The 15,783-nt window shown below is 43.3% G+C and overlaps 1 protein-coding gene across 3 annotated transcripts in view; it reads right to left on the reverse strand.

Moving 5' to 3' along the window:
* CNOT10 (CCR4-NOT transcription complex, subunit 10) overlaps positions 1-15,783 on the reverse strand; it is a 51,527-nt gene that overhangs the window by 13,866 nt on the left and 21,878 nt on the right. For 2 of the 3 annotated variants that reach the window (XM_006890618.1, XM_006890620.1), the window contains 5 exons: positions 12,715-12,864; positions 11,427-11,629; positions 9,331-9,452; positions 7,866-8,042; positions 4,835-4,915 (listed from right to left, as the gene is read on the reverse strand). In XM_006890618.1, the coding sequence (XP_006890680.1) occupies positions 4,835-4,915; positions 7,866-8,042; positions 9,331-9,452; positions 11,427-11,629; positions 12,715-12,864 (733 nt within the window). The remainder of the gene's footprint in view (positions 1-4,834; positions 4,916-7,865; positions 8,043-9,330; positions 9,453-11,426; positions 11,630-12,714; positions 12,865-15,783) is intronic. The other variant, XM_006890619.1, reaches the window with a different exon arrangement.

Below are 15,783 nucleotides of genomic sequence, written 5' to 3' on the forward strand. Positions count from 1 at the left end.
CCATCTCCTCCCTGCTCCAGCTCACTGTTAGAATCACTGCGTCCACCCATTCACGCAGGATCTTTCCCTCCTTCGCTGACCCTCCACTTTTCTGAGGACGATGTTCTTTTTCAAGGACCGGCCCTACCTAAGAGCCTGTCCAAAAGAAATGTGAGGCAGAGTTTCACCCTTCTTCCCTCTAAGCAGCACCTGGGCCGCACCCTCTACAAGATATGCTCACTTGGCAGCCAAAGGAGATTTAGTGCTTTTCTCCAGCAGCTTAACTCAGAGGCATCGCTAAAGAGGCCACGAGGTGTCCAGGTGGCTTCAGGGCCTTTGGCTTTGGTGAGCAGTCCAGCTCTCAGCATCCATGCTACCCAAAAACTCCTTAAAAGAAGGAAAAGGGAAAAGAAGGCGGAGACCCATAAAACATAACCAGATGTTGTGTAAGAACATCACATGAACAGATGTGGCAACCACTCGTAATATCGTCAGGACATATGGCAGACTGTACACCACGGTCACCACAGAACACGTCACCCTAAAGTCTCCTTTCAGTTACATCCCCAGCCACTGTTCTGATGCTGTCACCACAAATTCATTGGGCCTGTTCTTTAATTTATAGAAATGCAATCACACAGTGTACACATTATTCTAAAAGGTGCCAGACATAAACATGTTTCATGAGTCAGTCATGTGTGTCAATCAGTAATATATGAGCAGTTCTGTGCAAAAGAGCTCTGGGGGCCAGGGTTAAGTGCTCAGCTTATGCGAAAGATCTGTGGTTTGAAGCCACTAATTCTGCCCTAGGACCAAGATGTGATCATTTGCTTCTGTGAAGACTTAGCTTGGAAAGTTTATGCGACAGTTCTACTCGGTCCTATAGGGACACTAACAGTTGGAACTGACTCAACAGCAAGGAGTTCAGTACTCCAAACAAAGGAAAACAAAACAGCCTGGGAACTCCAGGAAGCCCAGCTCTGCCCGACACACTGGGGGTTGCCGTAAGCAGGAGCCGACTGCATGGCCTCAGGTTAATATTCCAACAGACACCCACCACACGGGGTCTACAGCTCAGGTACCCAATCAGCGCATGATGGATATCCGGTTTTTGGCTAGGATGGGTAACCTTCTATGAAAATCTAGTGTGGACCAGTGTTCAACTCTTTAGGGTAAACAAACTACTTTTTTAAAAAAAAAACCTAAAAGTCATAGCATTCATTAACCGGAGGCTGGAGAACAACTATCACAAGCCCTCTGGCTCCCCTTGCCAGACTGAAAGGGCCTCGTGCTTCTGCTGGGGTTTAAGTGGTTTCAGCAACAAAGGCACCGTTTTAACAGACAGCCACTCATTATATTAGTACCTTGACTCGATGGCACATGAACAACGAGCTCATGTGAGGGAGCTCTGGTGGCCTAGTGGCAAGAAGCTGTACTGCAGTCTGAGAGGCAGTTAGAAGCTAGAAGCTGCTCTGACGGAGAAGGATGGGCAAACTCCTCCCGTGTGATTAACTGCCTCTGGAAATCCCTGGAGGGTCAGCTGTGGGTGGGCTCCAACTCTATAGTACACAACAAAACAAGAAGTTCATCTGAGGGAGCGCCGGTGGCCTAGTGGTGAGAAGTTGGGCTGCCGACCCTAAGGCACACAGTTTGACTCTTGTGGGACAAAGACTGGCATCTTCTCCTACATAATTTACTATCACTGAAAACTACTGGCACATCCACACATAACAAACAAGTTCCTCTGGGAGACTGAACAGTTGAACTGATTCCTGAGGCATTTCTTTGTTCTGGGGACAAATTTCTGTTTCAATTGTGAGATCATTTTCTGAACGCTTCATGGATTTTGGTACAGAATCTGACAACTAACACCTGTCTTCTGAAAACAAACATGTAATTTTCCTAAAATGATCATTCTTAAGACCTGTCATCATCTGTGTAGACATAGGATCAGGGGAGATAAGGACTTGAAAAAAACTTAAAACGGAATAAAGCCTATCGTTAATATTATTTCAAAAATAAATTCCTTGAGAAGCTGTGAATCGGCACCGTAAGAGGTGGTCACCAGGTTAATCCACGGCAGCTTCCTACACATTAGTGATGCTGGGAGGAGGAAATGGGGCCTTGCATTATCAAGTTCACGACCCTGTGAACAATACCTGGAGCCTTGCCCTCTCCATGTTCTCCTCTCCACCGCAGAAAAGCCCTTTGACATTTCCAATCACATAAAAGAATTCAGGTCAAAAGATGGTATTTCTAAGAACTCCACAACCTGGACAGCCAGGCAGTGAGCCTCAGCTCTGTCCACAGGAGACAGGTGACTCGGCCACAGAACTACCCTTTGACATGTCCACTGCGTGGGGAACGTTACAGCTGACAATGATGACATGAATCTTTAACAGCTCCTGCCCTGTTCCAGATGTCTGCACAGGACCATCACTACTGCCTTCAGCAGCAGCTTCTGATCTGTCTATGCTACCTACAGCTCCTTCCATCCATGCCGCTTCCTTTGCCCCATCTGCTCCATAAGAATAAAAGGTTAATATGGACTAGTGAATTCATCTCTGTTTTCCTTTATGCTGCTGGGATTCGCAATAGATCTCCTCTGTCCCATCTAAAAAACCAGCGAAGTCATTTTATTTTCTCTGAAAATCTGTCCTTCTGCTAAGGCGTATGGACTGTGCGAAGGCATAGCGCACTATCCACCATGGAAAGAACAGACCCTTTGAGCAGGTCCCCAGGGCATGCACTGTTCCCGGTGATGCCATTCTCAGGAGGCAAAGTCAAACTGTGCAATCCAGCCACTACAGAATACTATACTTTTTAAAACGGATACGTAAACAAAGCAATTCTAACGACTGGCATTCATTCAAATTCTCTCAAACATCTTTTTAGTAAAAGATGATCCTTAAAATGCATAAAATGATGTGGAAGATGACGAACTGGCAGATGTTATCAATATATTTTCACAATGATAAAACAATGCACACATTATTCACACAGCTCTTAATAAACTGTCCCTGCACTGCAATCCCAGAGGAACACGGTTCGAATCCACCAGATGCTCTGCCGGAGAAGGAGGCGCAATATCCTCCTGTACCAGTCAGATCTGATTTGACGGTACACGCACACAAAATAATAAAATAAAATAAAATAAAAATAAACTGTCCCACCCATGACTCATGGAAGGCGATTCCACAAATCCCCTGACAAGGAGGACACCGAACACTGGACTTTTCAAATCAGCTCTTAATGGTCAAGTGACAAAAAAAAAAAGGAATAGAGTAGTGTGGAGACTTTTCAATTATTTGTGTAGAAAACAAAAACATAGTAATATACACATACATGGGGACAGGACTGAGACAATTCATTGTAATCACATCCACATACCGGCCAGTTGCCAGCCTTCCTGGGAGAGGAAAAAGAAGGCCAAGACGGGACAAGACTGACTTCACACTTTGCAACCTTTGGTGGTATTAAGATTTTGATAATACAAAACAACCTATTAAAATAGATGAACATAACATGCAGGTGGATTGATAAAACAAAAATACCTCTAGCCATGGTAACTAAAGCAATCCATTGGCCATAATGCACATAAAGTATGCTTTTGTGGGGTGGGAGGCAAATTCATTTTCCCCAATGCTGTCACTGTTGCACCTTATACCACATTTCACCCATGTTAGCTCCCTCTGCACCAACTCTAGTAAAGGTAGAAGAGAAATTCAGGACAGTGTTAGGTCATTTGATCGCTTTAACTTAGGAAAGCACGATCCTAAGCCATCAAGACAAGAACAGGAATCCTATAAGGGGGTTGGCGACACTGCCGTAGTAACCACATCTGCATCCTCCCCTCGTGTCTTTGATTTTGGTGCTGTTGTAACATTATTTAGAACATATATTTTCTCTATTGTTCTGTTATCTCACGTAGTGGTATCAGTTACATTAGTCAATCTGTGTAACCACTGCCCATACCCGATGTCTATTTTACCATCACCATAGACAAAAACTAATGATGATTTCAAATGTCAAGGAAATGGAGAAACTGAGTCACATATGGCTACTCGGGAAACTCTTTTTTCTTCCCTAAAAAAGGAAATAGGAAATTGTCCTACAACCCTGCCACAGCACTCCTGAGCCCTGGTCCCGAAGAGTGAAGGCCAAGTGTGTGTGACCTTCACAGGAGGACATTCACAGGAGCTATGTAATGGAGTGGGCTTGGGGGGAGGGATTATACAACAAAGAATTTTACTTTTCAAAGAGAAGAGCGAAGGGGAGCTCTGGTGGCCTAGTGGCAAGAAGCTACACTGCAATCCCAGAGGTACAAGGTTCAAATCCACCAGATGCTCTGCCAGGAAAGGAGGGACACTCTCCTCCTGTACCAGTCAGATCCGATTTGACGGTACACGCACACACACAAAATAATAAAATAATAAAAAAAAAATTTTTTAAAAAAGAGAAGAGCGAACTGGGGGTGAGGAGTGGGCATGGAAAAAAGTGCAACAATCAATGAATGGAAACCCTAAGTCTCTGCAAATTTTTGTTAAAATTAATAATAATGATAAATTAAATACATTAAAAAACAAAACAAAACAAAAAACCACCTGAAGTTGAAAACAAGTTAGGGCCTTTCCTTCAGTGGAGGAAAAGTCAAGCATGCCATTTTTAGAATCACAGAAAAAAAAGGAACAAGCTATATTATTTGTATCATAACTGTCTCAATGTCGGTATCCACTTTGTAACATTGTACTATATTTCTGTTAGACCGTTGCCATATAGAAAGTGGGTAAAGCTTGCTTCCCAACAGTGCAAGTCTCAGGAGAGGTGATGTTAATTTTGCTTAGCTCATACTCACTTCAGGTTTTCTAATTCTTGTTTCCTCAGTGGAGAAGAAGGGGGAGCCGGAATACATTTATCCCCATCATGGCTTTTACTGCTGAAATAAATACACATTCTTAATTAAGAAGAGAAAAAAAATAAGCAATTAAATGTAAAATTTTACTTATTTATCCTCATTCCCATGTAACTTTTAATGATAAAAGAAAAGTAAAAATAATGACAATGTCCAGTAATTTGGTGTCATTTTACCTAGTGTGCAAAGTGATATTAAAAATTTCTGATTTAGGGAGCCATGGTAGCCTAGTGGTAAGAAGCTGTGCTGCAATCCCAAAGGCATGCGGTTCGAAATCCACCAGATGATCCAATGGAGAAGGAGGGGCAATCTCCTTTGGTGCCAGTTGGATCCAATTTGATGGTACACAACAAGAAAAGAAAAATCTCTAACTTATCACAGTATCTCTATTATCTGATGGAAATGACCAATATTTTCATGTATCTCTCATTCTCACTGATTTACAGTCCAACATTAATTTTTTTAAAAAAATTTTCCCCCCCAAGAGTTCCATTATTTTTTTAAAAAAGATACTTATTCTGATGTGCATGGTTTATAAAAACAGTTACTTTTTCATTTACTCATTTATATCCACTTTGTATCTAACACATTAATGTCAATGCCCACAATGTAATTGCATTTTCCCCATTTTCTCCCTATAATTCTGATTTCCATGACTGTCTCTATCCTTCTCTGTGTCTGTCTTTTCCTCAGGGATAGTATATTAATCACCTCATTACTGCAGACTACCTTAAAACCTGACTTTCTCAATGAGGAAAAAGGATCACAATTTTACCTCAAATTTTCTATAATAATCCTATATTTCTGTTATGTTGTTATTATTATGTGCCTTCGAATTGCTTGTGACTCTTAGCGACCCTATGTACAATAGCCCTAAACTCTGCTCTATTCTGTGCCAATTTCACTGTCTCTGACACACCTATCCCTATTACCCAAGTCACTGAGTCAATCAATCCATCTCATAAGTGGGTCTCCCTCTCCTGCGCTGTTCCTCCACCCTCCCAAGCATGACATCCCTCTTCAAGGACTGGTCCCTCCTTGCAACATGTCCAGAGTATGTGAGAAGCTTCAGGATCTTTGCCTCCAAGGTGCAGCCTGGTTTAGCCCTTTCCAGGACAAACCAGATTGTTCTTTTAGCAGTCCATGGTATATTCAATATTCTTCTCCAGCACCACAGCTCAAAGGCATCAATTCTCCTTCTATCATCCCTAGTCATTGTCAAGCGCTCTGATCCATAGCAAGTGATTGCAAAGACTGTGGCCTGAATCAGGCGCACCTTAGTGTCCAGACTGACATCATTGCTCTATTGCTCTTTAGTATTTTGGAGAGGTCTCTGACAGCAGACTTTCCCAACACAATACGTCTTTTAATTTTCTGGCTGCTGGTGCCAAGAGTGTTGACTGTGGAGCCAAGCAAACTAAAGCTGTGTACAATCTCAATCTCTTCACCATCCATCCTGATGCTGCCAATTGGTCCAGTGGTGAGAATCTTTTCTTGATGTTGAGCCTCAATCCATACCGAAGGCTTCAGCTCTTGACCTTCTGCAGCAAGTGCTTCAGGTCCTCCTGTTTCAACAAGCAGGGTGTGTCATCTGCATAACACATAGATTATTGACGAATCTTCCTCCAATCCTGATGCCACATTTCTCCTCATAGAGCCCAACCTCCTGGATAATCTGTTCTACATATAGATTGAAAAGTTATGGAGATAGGACACATCCCTGGTGTACACATAATAAAGAAAAAATACTGGTGTTCAAGATTTAAGTTTGAAGATATCATGTATAAGAAGCAGAACTTCCTAAACATAATGGTGTCTGTTTGGTTATTACTAGATAGACATTCCCACTGTTTATAGAATGGCATGATTTTCAAATGATACTAGAAAATAAACATACAGATATATTCTGGAGGCTAGTGGTATGCAGTATGTTAGAGAAAAAGTAAAGGTTAATAAGAAATGAGAAGCTTCAGGACTTGAGTATTTCTTTCTTTTTTTTTTTAAATTTTTTTATTTTATTATTTTTGTGTCTGTGTGTACCGTCAAATTGGATCTGACAGGTACAGAAGGAGATGGCCCCTCCTTCTCCAGCAGAGCATCTGGTGGATTCGAACCACATATCTCTGGGATTGCAGTGCAGTTTCTTGCCACTAGGCTACCAGAGCTCCTTGAGTATTTATTTCAATAAAATAAAAACTGCCTTCTCTGATCAAACCAGCTCCTAGCTGACCCTCCAGCGGGTTTCAGGAGGCTGTAAATTGCACAGGGGAGATTGCTCAGCTATATTCCCCACAGAGCTGCTGGTGGATTCGAACCGCCAAGGAGGCACTGCCTTTGGGTTACCCACACAATGCCCTATGGACGAGGCCACCAGAGACTTCCTCTGACTGCAACAGAAAGAACGACTTACTGCTGAGTAGACTCTAGCTCGCGGTGACCCATTGTGTCAGAGAAGGGTGCTCAATTGGATCTTAATAGCTCATTTTTCAGAAGGAGATGACAGGTCTTTATTTTGTTTGTTGTTGGTTTTTTTTAATTTTTTTTTTTTTATTTTTGTGTGTGAGCGTACCGTCAAATCGGATCTGACTGGTACAGGAAGAGATTGTCCCTCCTTCTCCAGCAGAGCATGTGGTGGGTTCGAACCGTGCGCCTCTGGGATTGTAGTTGCAGTTCCTTGCCACTAGGCCACCAGAGTTCCCATAGGTCTTTATTTTGAAGCACCTTTGTGTAGAAGTGAACTTTCCAGCAGCCAGAGAGCCCTGTGACAACAGAACTCTGCAACGACTGACAACTATAAGCTGTTGTTTTTCATTTTATCTTTCAAAGTTTTTTCTTCACTTAGAGTTTAGCTTATTTCTCTATCCTGCTGGAAATACTTTTAGACTGACACCTCGAGGAATAACTAATGGATTACGAGGCCTGCTAGTCAATTTCAGAAAGCTTTCTGCCATGGAAGGTAAGAGGATGGGGGTACCTGCATGTCTCGCTGCTCTCATTGTTTTCCGTGTTTCCTCCTAACTGGTTATTGCTCTTAGAGCCATTTTCCTGCTTCGGGTCTTGTTGTTCTTCAGGTAAAAGCAACAGAGCATTTCTGAGACAAATGGCCGCAAACTCCATACTGGCTACAGGAATGGCTGAGGACTGCCCATCGCTAAGAGGAAAGAGAAAAAAAACCACCAAGTCAGTCAAGTCTAGCACATAAAAGTAAGGCTTTTCTATTCTCAGAAATAAAACCAATACAACGAAAAATGCAAACTGCCCTTTGATGGGTAGAAATTTTAGTGCCGAGACTGTTAATGAGTCAAATTCTTGACAACAGCATCCAGTACGTGAACTCTTATTAATAATGGAATGTGCTCACACATACACACACTCTGTGGCTGGGACTGGGACAAAGAGTGGGTGACAACTTGAAATGTATCTGCAACGTCAATGTTAGTGTGGAAAAACAAACTAAACCAACTGGAAGTCACTGCGCTCACAATGAAAAAGGAACCGTCTGCAGGGCACACCGAGGAGGTAAGGACGGTACGGAGACGCGGGAAGAGGAGGGAGAACTCACACATTCACGGGTGAGTCTTATTCTGGTTGACTCTTGTTTTTAAAACATTCTTTTCTAAATTGTCCAACAACTGCACAATCTTTTTCTTACTATTTTGTTGACATTTCCTACTGATTGGATACACCAACCTAAGCAAGCTTCACCAAGGGAAAGTTTTTTTAAAATTAGGAAGTTTTGAAATGATAGGAAAGATGCCTTAAAAAACAGCTACAATATCCAAACCTACTGTTACTGAAGTTACGTTAAAACGACACCACTATGTGTTAGATAATATTTAAATACCGGAAAAACATATACTACAGTGACCAATTTTCTTGCTTGAGAAAATAAAGAAGTAGTGAATTCTATACAGTCTCCTACCTGAAAAATAATAGCAACTCAAATTGTATCATGGTACAAGATAAAGACATTCCAGTTTAAGTCACTCAGCTAACGGTCTACCTGAGACAATTTCTACATCATTTTGCTTGCTGTATGTGTTAGTTTTCTCTCCTCCTCCACTAGAAACTAGTTTTAACATATTTTCATCCTCCTAATGAAATGAAAATGTCAAAATAAAAAATATCAGTAAGAACTAAAAAATATACAAAAGAAATACCAAGATGCCCTCTCCTGGACATTCTGAATAATGGCATTGGTGAGATGAAATAGGGTTCCTGAGTCCACAGGTAACACTAGCGTCCCTGCGTGTGAAAAAACCAACAGCACGTGCCACATAACATTCATTGTGGAACTACTGGGTGGGGGCAGTGTCTATCAGCTGAGTTTCCTAGTCACAAAGCAGTTCCTCCTGTGAAATGACATATCCCAAGTATACTTTTAAAAACATCAAACAGCATTCAAACATAGACACAGTTTCTCTTTGCAAAATACTTACTTATATACAGTATTCTGGATTGACTGTGATGCCAGAACGATCTTCCGATGATAGCCCTGGCCAACAATGGACTGGACAATTCCCTTTTTGCTTGGAAGTCCTTTAGTCTCTTGTTCTGAACTCTGGAAATATACATAGGGAAATTGAAAGACAGAGCATGAAAGATGACCAAAGATTTGCCACACTTAATATAGACAGAAGAAGTCCTCACGTCTACATGGAGGTTCTGGTGACAAGGAAGAACGTTTAGCGTCGGAAAAAAAAGTATAAGCATGTGATACGTGTTGTTCTTTAACATATCTGAAGTGATTCTAAGGAAATAAGCCACTCCAGCATGACTCTTGGCTTGATTTAGAACAGTCTTCCTCCCAGGCGCCATGCTGCATATTATGGGGACCCTGACGTTATAGGAGGGGACAGGAGAGACCCACAGAGTGTGAATGTAGAGGGCAGCCTCTGTGCTGCCCTAAACCCAGATGAGATGAGATGAGATGAGATGAGAGGCAGGCAAATGTCTTTTGGAAATTGTTTGATTTGCTATCGAGTCCTCATGGGAAGTGGGCACTCTGCTATTTTTGAGAATTCTCAGAAATAATACACAAAATAACACCCACAGAAGTCTTCCTCTTAATTGAAAGTATTCATTAAATTGCTAACAATATATAATTGCTAGCAAGCTATGTATGTTAAGAATTATGTGAATACAATTCTTGCCATTTAGGGAATGGAATTCTCTAATTTTTATATTGTGTGTGTGTGTGTGTGTGTGTGTGTACCGTCAAATCAGATCTGACTGGTACAGGAGGAGACTGCCGCTCCTTCTCCAGCAGAGCATCTGGTGGATTCGAACCGTGTACGGCTGAGGAAATGGAATTCTAAACAGAAACTGAAAACCGGAGAAGCTTCTTCTGTTGTTGGGTATGTATTTCTCACTATGTTGTTGTCAGCGTCCGAGGGGAACTCCGCAGGGCTGCCTTTACTCCCTGCATCTCAGAGGGTTACTGCCTTTGCCAGGGGAAATGTCAGCACTCTCTATTGCTACTAGTGGAAAAATACAGGAAAAACTGTGAAAGCCAAAACCCGTGGAAAGCAGAAAAGCTCAAATAACTTCTGCTAATTGAAAAACTCATTACTATAGAGTCGTGATTGACTCAAAGCTGACCCTCCAGCCGGTTTTCAGAAGCTGTAAATCGCATGGGAGGAGACCGCCCATCTTGCTCCCGTGGAGTAGCTGGGAGATCTGAACCCCGAGAGTCCCAGCCTTTGGGGTCAGTGCAGCCCCCTAAAGGTTAACCAGAGTTCCCTAAAAGAGATAAAAAAGCGTAACACTGCACATGCCCGAGGCAGGAAACAAGGCAAGCCCAGCACACAGCAGCTCTCTCTCCTGTCTGCCTGCCTGGACAGTCAGTCCCCCGGCCTCAGGCTGTGCTTCTCACAGGCTTTAAGCAGCTGCTGCTCCGTCAAACCTCAGGATAACACACCTCCAGCCCTATGGCCCAGAGACTACTGTCTGGGGGTGGGAGATGGGGGTCACAGGGACATGTGGGAACTCTGATACAACCTGTCCTTCTCACAGCTCCACTTGAAATTCAAAAGGCACCCATCACTGCCTTTCAGGGATCCTGTGGGCATGGACACCCTATAAGATGGCCAGTCTCTCAGAGCCAATGTACATACACAGGGTCAAAGAAACAGCCTGGTGATGCACGGAGTCTAAAGATGGACGGAAATGAAAGTAAAAGCCCCAGGCATGGGAGGTGGTGCAGTTTACACAATGGTACCCTCTCTGTGTCACCACGCGGTCATCAGCCCTTCTCTCATGGCCTGGAGCACACACCTGTCACACCAGCATATGGTGTGGACCCTGTCTCGGCAGCGAGCAGAACACGGTTCCAAAGACCTGACCTTCTCCTGGGCTTCAAGATTTCAGCAGAACTACTGAGCCACGTGGCCACGCTTACCCCTAACCCAAACGTAACCAATAACCGTCTGACGTGCAATCTTTTTTGTCTAAATGAAAGAACAGAAGACTAGCTTTATACATTCACAAGGGGCTGAAAAGGGGAGGAATTCTTCCATCCTCTCCCGGCGCTCACCCCCTTGTTCGCAGCAATGCAGCACTCGGCCAGGCGGAGCCAGAGGCGAGGGTTGGCGTGGTAGACCTGCACGGCTTCGATGAGGCACTCGAAGGCGGCCAGCGGCCTCCCGACGTGCAGCAGCTGGATCCCACAGTTGTACAGCAGCTCGTACCTCTTGTTACTCAGGAGCGTGCACATAGGTCTCCCGGAGAACTTCTTGCCTAGTGGAAAGGATCAGATGAGAATACAAAGCCTGGAAGGCAATTACAATGGAAATGGGTATTCTACCAAGTGCTTCCAGAGGCTACCGTCCACCGCCAGTAACCCCTATGCTTCCCCTGCGTCCCGCCCCTAACCCCACAAACTGCTCCGGCAGAGCCGTCTGTGCCGCCAGGGCCAGAGACGTCTCTCCACGTGCCTGCCTCTCAGGCAGCAATGCCCAGGCGAGGCTAAGTGAGGGCGGCACCCACCCTCACTCCTGTTTTCAAGGCTGTAAGGCAGTCTGACTTGTATTAAACTTTCAGCTTGGTGACGTTAGGGGAACCGGCTCACTTACTAATGTTTCATAGTCTTTAATAAATCAGCGTATGACTGTGGATATATTTCTCATCAATAAAATAGTTTCTGGTTTTCAGAACACAATTTTGACAGTAAAGCACTAGAGGTCCTGGTTGTGTAGAGGACCTAGTGTCAGGTTAGTGGTTTGAGCCCAGCAGCTGGCCCACGGGAGAAAGCTAAGGCAGCCGAGTGCACTGAAGACCCTGGGGGAAGATCTAGTGGGTCCTACATACAGAGCAGCTCTGAGGGGATGGCAAGGGCTTGAATGGAAGTTCAGTATTTGGAAGCAGGAATGGCATCCACTTCCTAAAGAACAGGCCTCTGGAAACCCTATGAACATTGATAAATGTTGGTAGTTTAAAGAAAGGCTTCAGGCCTTTTGTTCATAGGGTTGCTATGAGTCGTGCTTGACTCAAAGGCAATCAACAACAACACTTGATATTAAGTACCTCAGAGCAAGAATCCACATAAATACTGAAGGAGTAAACTTTGCAAACTTGCTGAAAGATTGCAAGACATTGCCATGTCACATGTGAAGTCCTGAAAAACTAACAGAACTCATTTGGCATTAATCAAGAAATCAGCGTTTTGCCTAACACCTTGCTACTTCAAGCAAAAGGTCTAGTAATGTGCTGTTGAGTCAAACGTGTAATCAGGATCGGCGTGAGGCATACACCAGCCCCCTCGCTCTTTAACCCGCGCCTTCCTCGGCTGGTAAATCCCAAGTGTCCTCCGGGGCCGCACTTACTTGGGTCTGTGCTGCCGGTGCTGAGCTGGGCACAGACGCTGTCGTTCTCCTGAAGAGCCTTTTTAAAGTAGAAAATGCCCAGGTTGTGCTTGCTCATGGCGAAATGTATGCAGCCAAGGTTGTTCCAGAACATGCAGCGCAGACATTCACCTGAGGAAGCACATGTGTTCACAGAAAAGTTAACATGCGTACCTCAAGGGAGAGTCACACGTCTGCTTACAACGCTGCTTATTCTTCATGGAATATCCATACACAGCAAACAAAGTGCATCACGGGCACAGTGATAGGGGGTCCCAGGTAGACCCAAACAGCCTGGAGGTCTGCTTTACTGGGTTAAAACGCTCTCAGGACCACAGTCCCAGGGCAAGTTTGTTACTGGCTGGCACAGCACAGCTCATAGAGATGGCCTACATCTTGGGATGTGGGGTTAAAAGCTTGCAAGCTGTCACCTACAATAAAACTGTTGGCCTCTGCTTGTAAGAAGGAAAAGAGTAATAAAGGAAATCAAAGCTCAAAGAAGCAACCTGTCCACAGGACCAAGAGCCCACACAAGCCATGGCCCCTTCTGACCTGAGATCGGAAGAACTAGATGGTGCCCAGCTAACACCACCATCTGCTCTGACCAAAGGCAAGCTAGGAAATCCCAAGCTGGTGAGGAGGAAAATGAGGAAGAAAATCCAAACTTCTTTTTAGAGAGATTTTGACTTGAGCATATATTCTTTTTTTTTTTAAATTTTAATGATAGTTTACACACTTTGGATTTCCATTCATACATTGCTGCACACTTTCTTCCCTACCCACCCCTCCTCTCAGTTAGTTCTTCTCCTTGAAGAGGAAAAAAAAAATTCTTTGATTGTTATACAATCCTCCCGCCCCCCTCAAGTTCACTTTACTATGCAGCTCTTATTCTGGACTCTTGTCATGAAAATAATACCTAATATATTCCTTTTAAACAGTTCCCTCATCTGTTTCAATGCAACACATATTATTTATCCCCTCTTCTCTTAAGTTCCTCCCAACCCTGATGTCAGTACTGTTTTACAATAGTGGCACTATGCAGTAGTTTTCCTTTTGTGACTGAGATATTTCGTTCAGCATAATATCCTCCAGGGTTGCTAATTTTGAATAATAATGCAGGAATTCATTTTTGTCAGTGCAGCGTAGTATTCCACTGTGTGAATAGACCATAGATTCTCTATCCATTCGTTTTTTGATGGGCACTTAGGTTGTTTCCAACACTTTGCTATCGTGAACAAAGCGGCAATAAACATGGGTGTGCATATATCTGCTTGGATGGCAGTTATGGTTTCTTTAGGGTATATTCTCAGTAGTGGAATTGCTGAGTCAAATGAATGGTATCTCTATCTGAAACTTTCTGAGACAGTGCCACACTGCCTTCCATAGTGGCTGCATCATTTTACACTCCCAACAACAGTGAAAAAGGGTTCCAGTTTCTCCATAACCTCGCCAGCATTAATGTTTGCTCTTCTGCTAAATTTTGTTATCCTTACTGGGGTGAGATGATATCTCACAGTTGTTTTGATTTGCATCTCTCTGAGAGCTAGGGATTTTGAACATTTCTTCATGTATTTGTTCGCCATCTGAATGTTTTCTTTGGTGAAGTGTCTGTTCATATCTTGTGCCCATTTTGCAACTGGGTTTTTTACCTTTATTTGTGGTGGAAAATCTAAACTTCTAAGAGTTAGACCTACTGGATCAGCAGAGGTTAGAGGAATGTCTGAGACTATTACCCCAGTGTAACCTCAGGAACAGAAATGGTTTCTGGAGATCATCTTTCAGTCAGAGACAAATTCTGGGCTATGAACACCTGAATTACATATTACCAAGAGTTAAAAACCAAACCTAGTAAAATTTGTTACGTTAAAAATTTGAGGTTTATCAATGGATATGTATGTATGTATGTATGTATGTATTTAATCAATGGTTTTTAATAACAAATGGACACTTCAAAATTTTGCTGCATGCATCATAACTATCATTACACTAAAGATGTTTAGTATATCTGGAAGGTTTTATACATACAAAGGTGTTCACTTTACAGTATTAACCAACTTATATTAGATATAGGGAGCTTGGTGGCCTAGTGGAAAGAAATTGCACTGAAATCTTGAAAGGCACTCAGTTCGAGTCCATCAGCTGTTCCACGGGAGAAGGATGAGAAATCTCCTCCCAGGTGATTAACAGCCTTTGAAAACCTGCTGAAGGGTCAGCTGAGAGTCAGTTCCAACTCAATGGGACTCGACAACAACAACATATTAAACATGACACCTACCTAATTGAACAGGCTCTGACTTATGTACACATTTTATTTACACTTTTAGGAGAACTCATTTGTGCTCTGGGGACTGAATAAAATTGACTGGTTTATAGAACAAGTAGTTATCACCCACAGGTAATAATCAATCAACAACAGGAGACCAAAGGGTCAACATTTACCTAAAAAAAGCAAAGACAAAAAGGCAAGGAAGACAAGAAGGTGAGGAAGGTGGAGACGCCAGGTCAGTGAGAACACACAGAACAGAAGAAATGAGAATGCAGATGCCGTGAAAGCGAAAATCAGAGAATCATCTCAAAGGAACAAGTCATAAGACAAATGTTAAGTGAGTATCTAATTTGTTGTGTAAACATTTACCTAACACACAATAAAAACAACAGTAACAACAAAACGCAGCCCATTGTGACCGTGTTGGTTCTAACCCACGGTGACGCTGACAGACAGCCTGGGAACTGCCAGTTCTGGCCGAAGGCTGCCAGTCTTCACAGGAGGAACTGGCTCATCCTTCTGCGGTAGGAGGCATGGTGGGTTCAAACGATGGCCTTCTGGTCAGTACAGACCCAACAATAATCCACTGTGACCCACGACAACTCCAAAAACGTGAATTCAATGCCGTCCCTTTGGAACCAACTCATAGCTGACCCTCAGCGGGTTTTTGGAGGCTGTGAACCACACAGAGCCCCTTGTGGAACTGAACCGTAAGAGAGGCGTGGCCCGAGTCAGCAGCACAGCTCCTTTTTTTTTTTAAACTTTACTGAAATAAAAATTAAGCA

Source organism: Elephantulus edwardii, unplaced genomic scaffold (genome assembly GCF_000299155.1).
Source record: "Elephantulus edwardii isolate Elephantulus edwardi_28Jun2011 unplaced genomic scaffold, EleEdw1.0 scaffold00091, whole genome shotgun sequence".
In the NCBI taxonomy this organism is placed as follows: domain Eukaryota; kingdom Metazoa; phylum Chordata; class Mammalia; order Macroscelidea; family Macroscelididae; genus Elephantulus; species Elephantulus edwardii.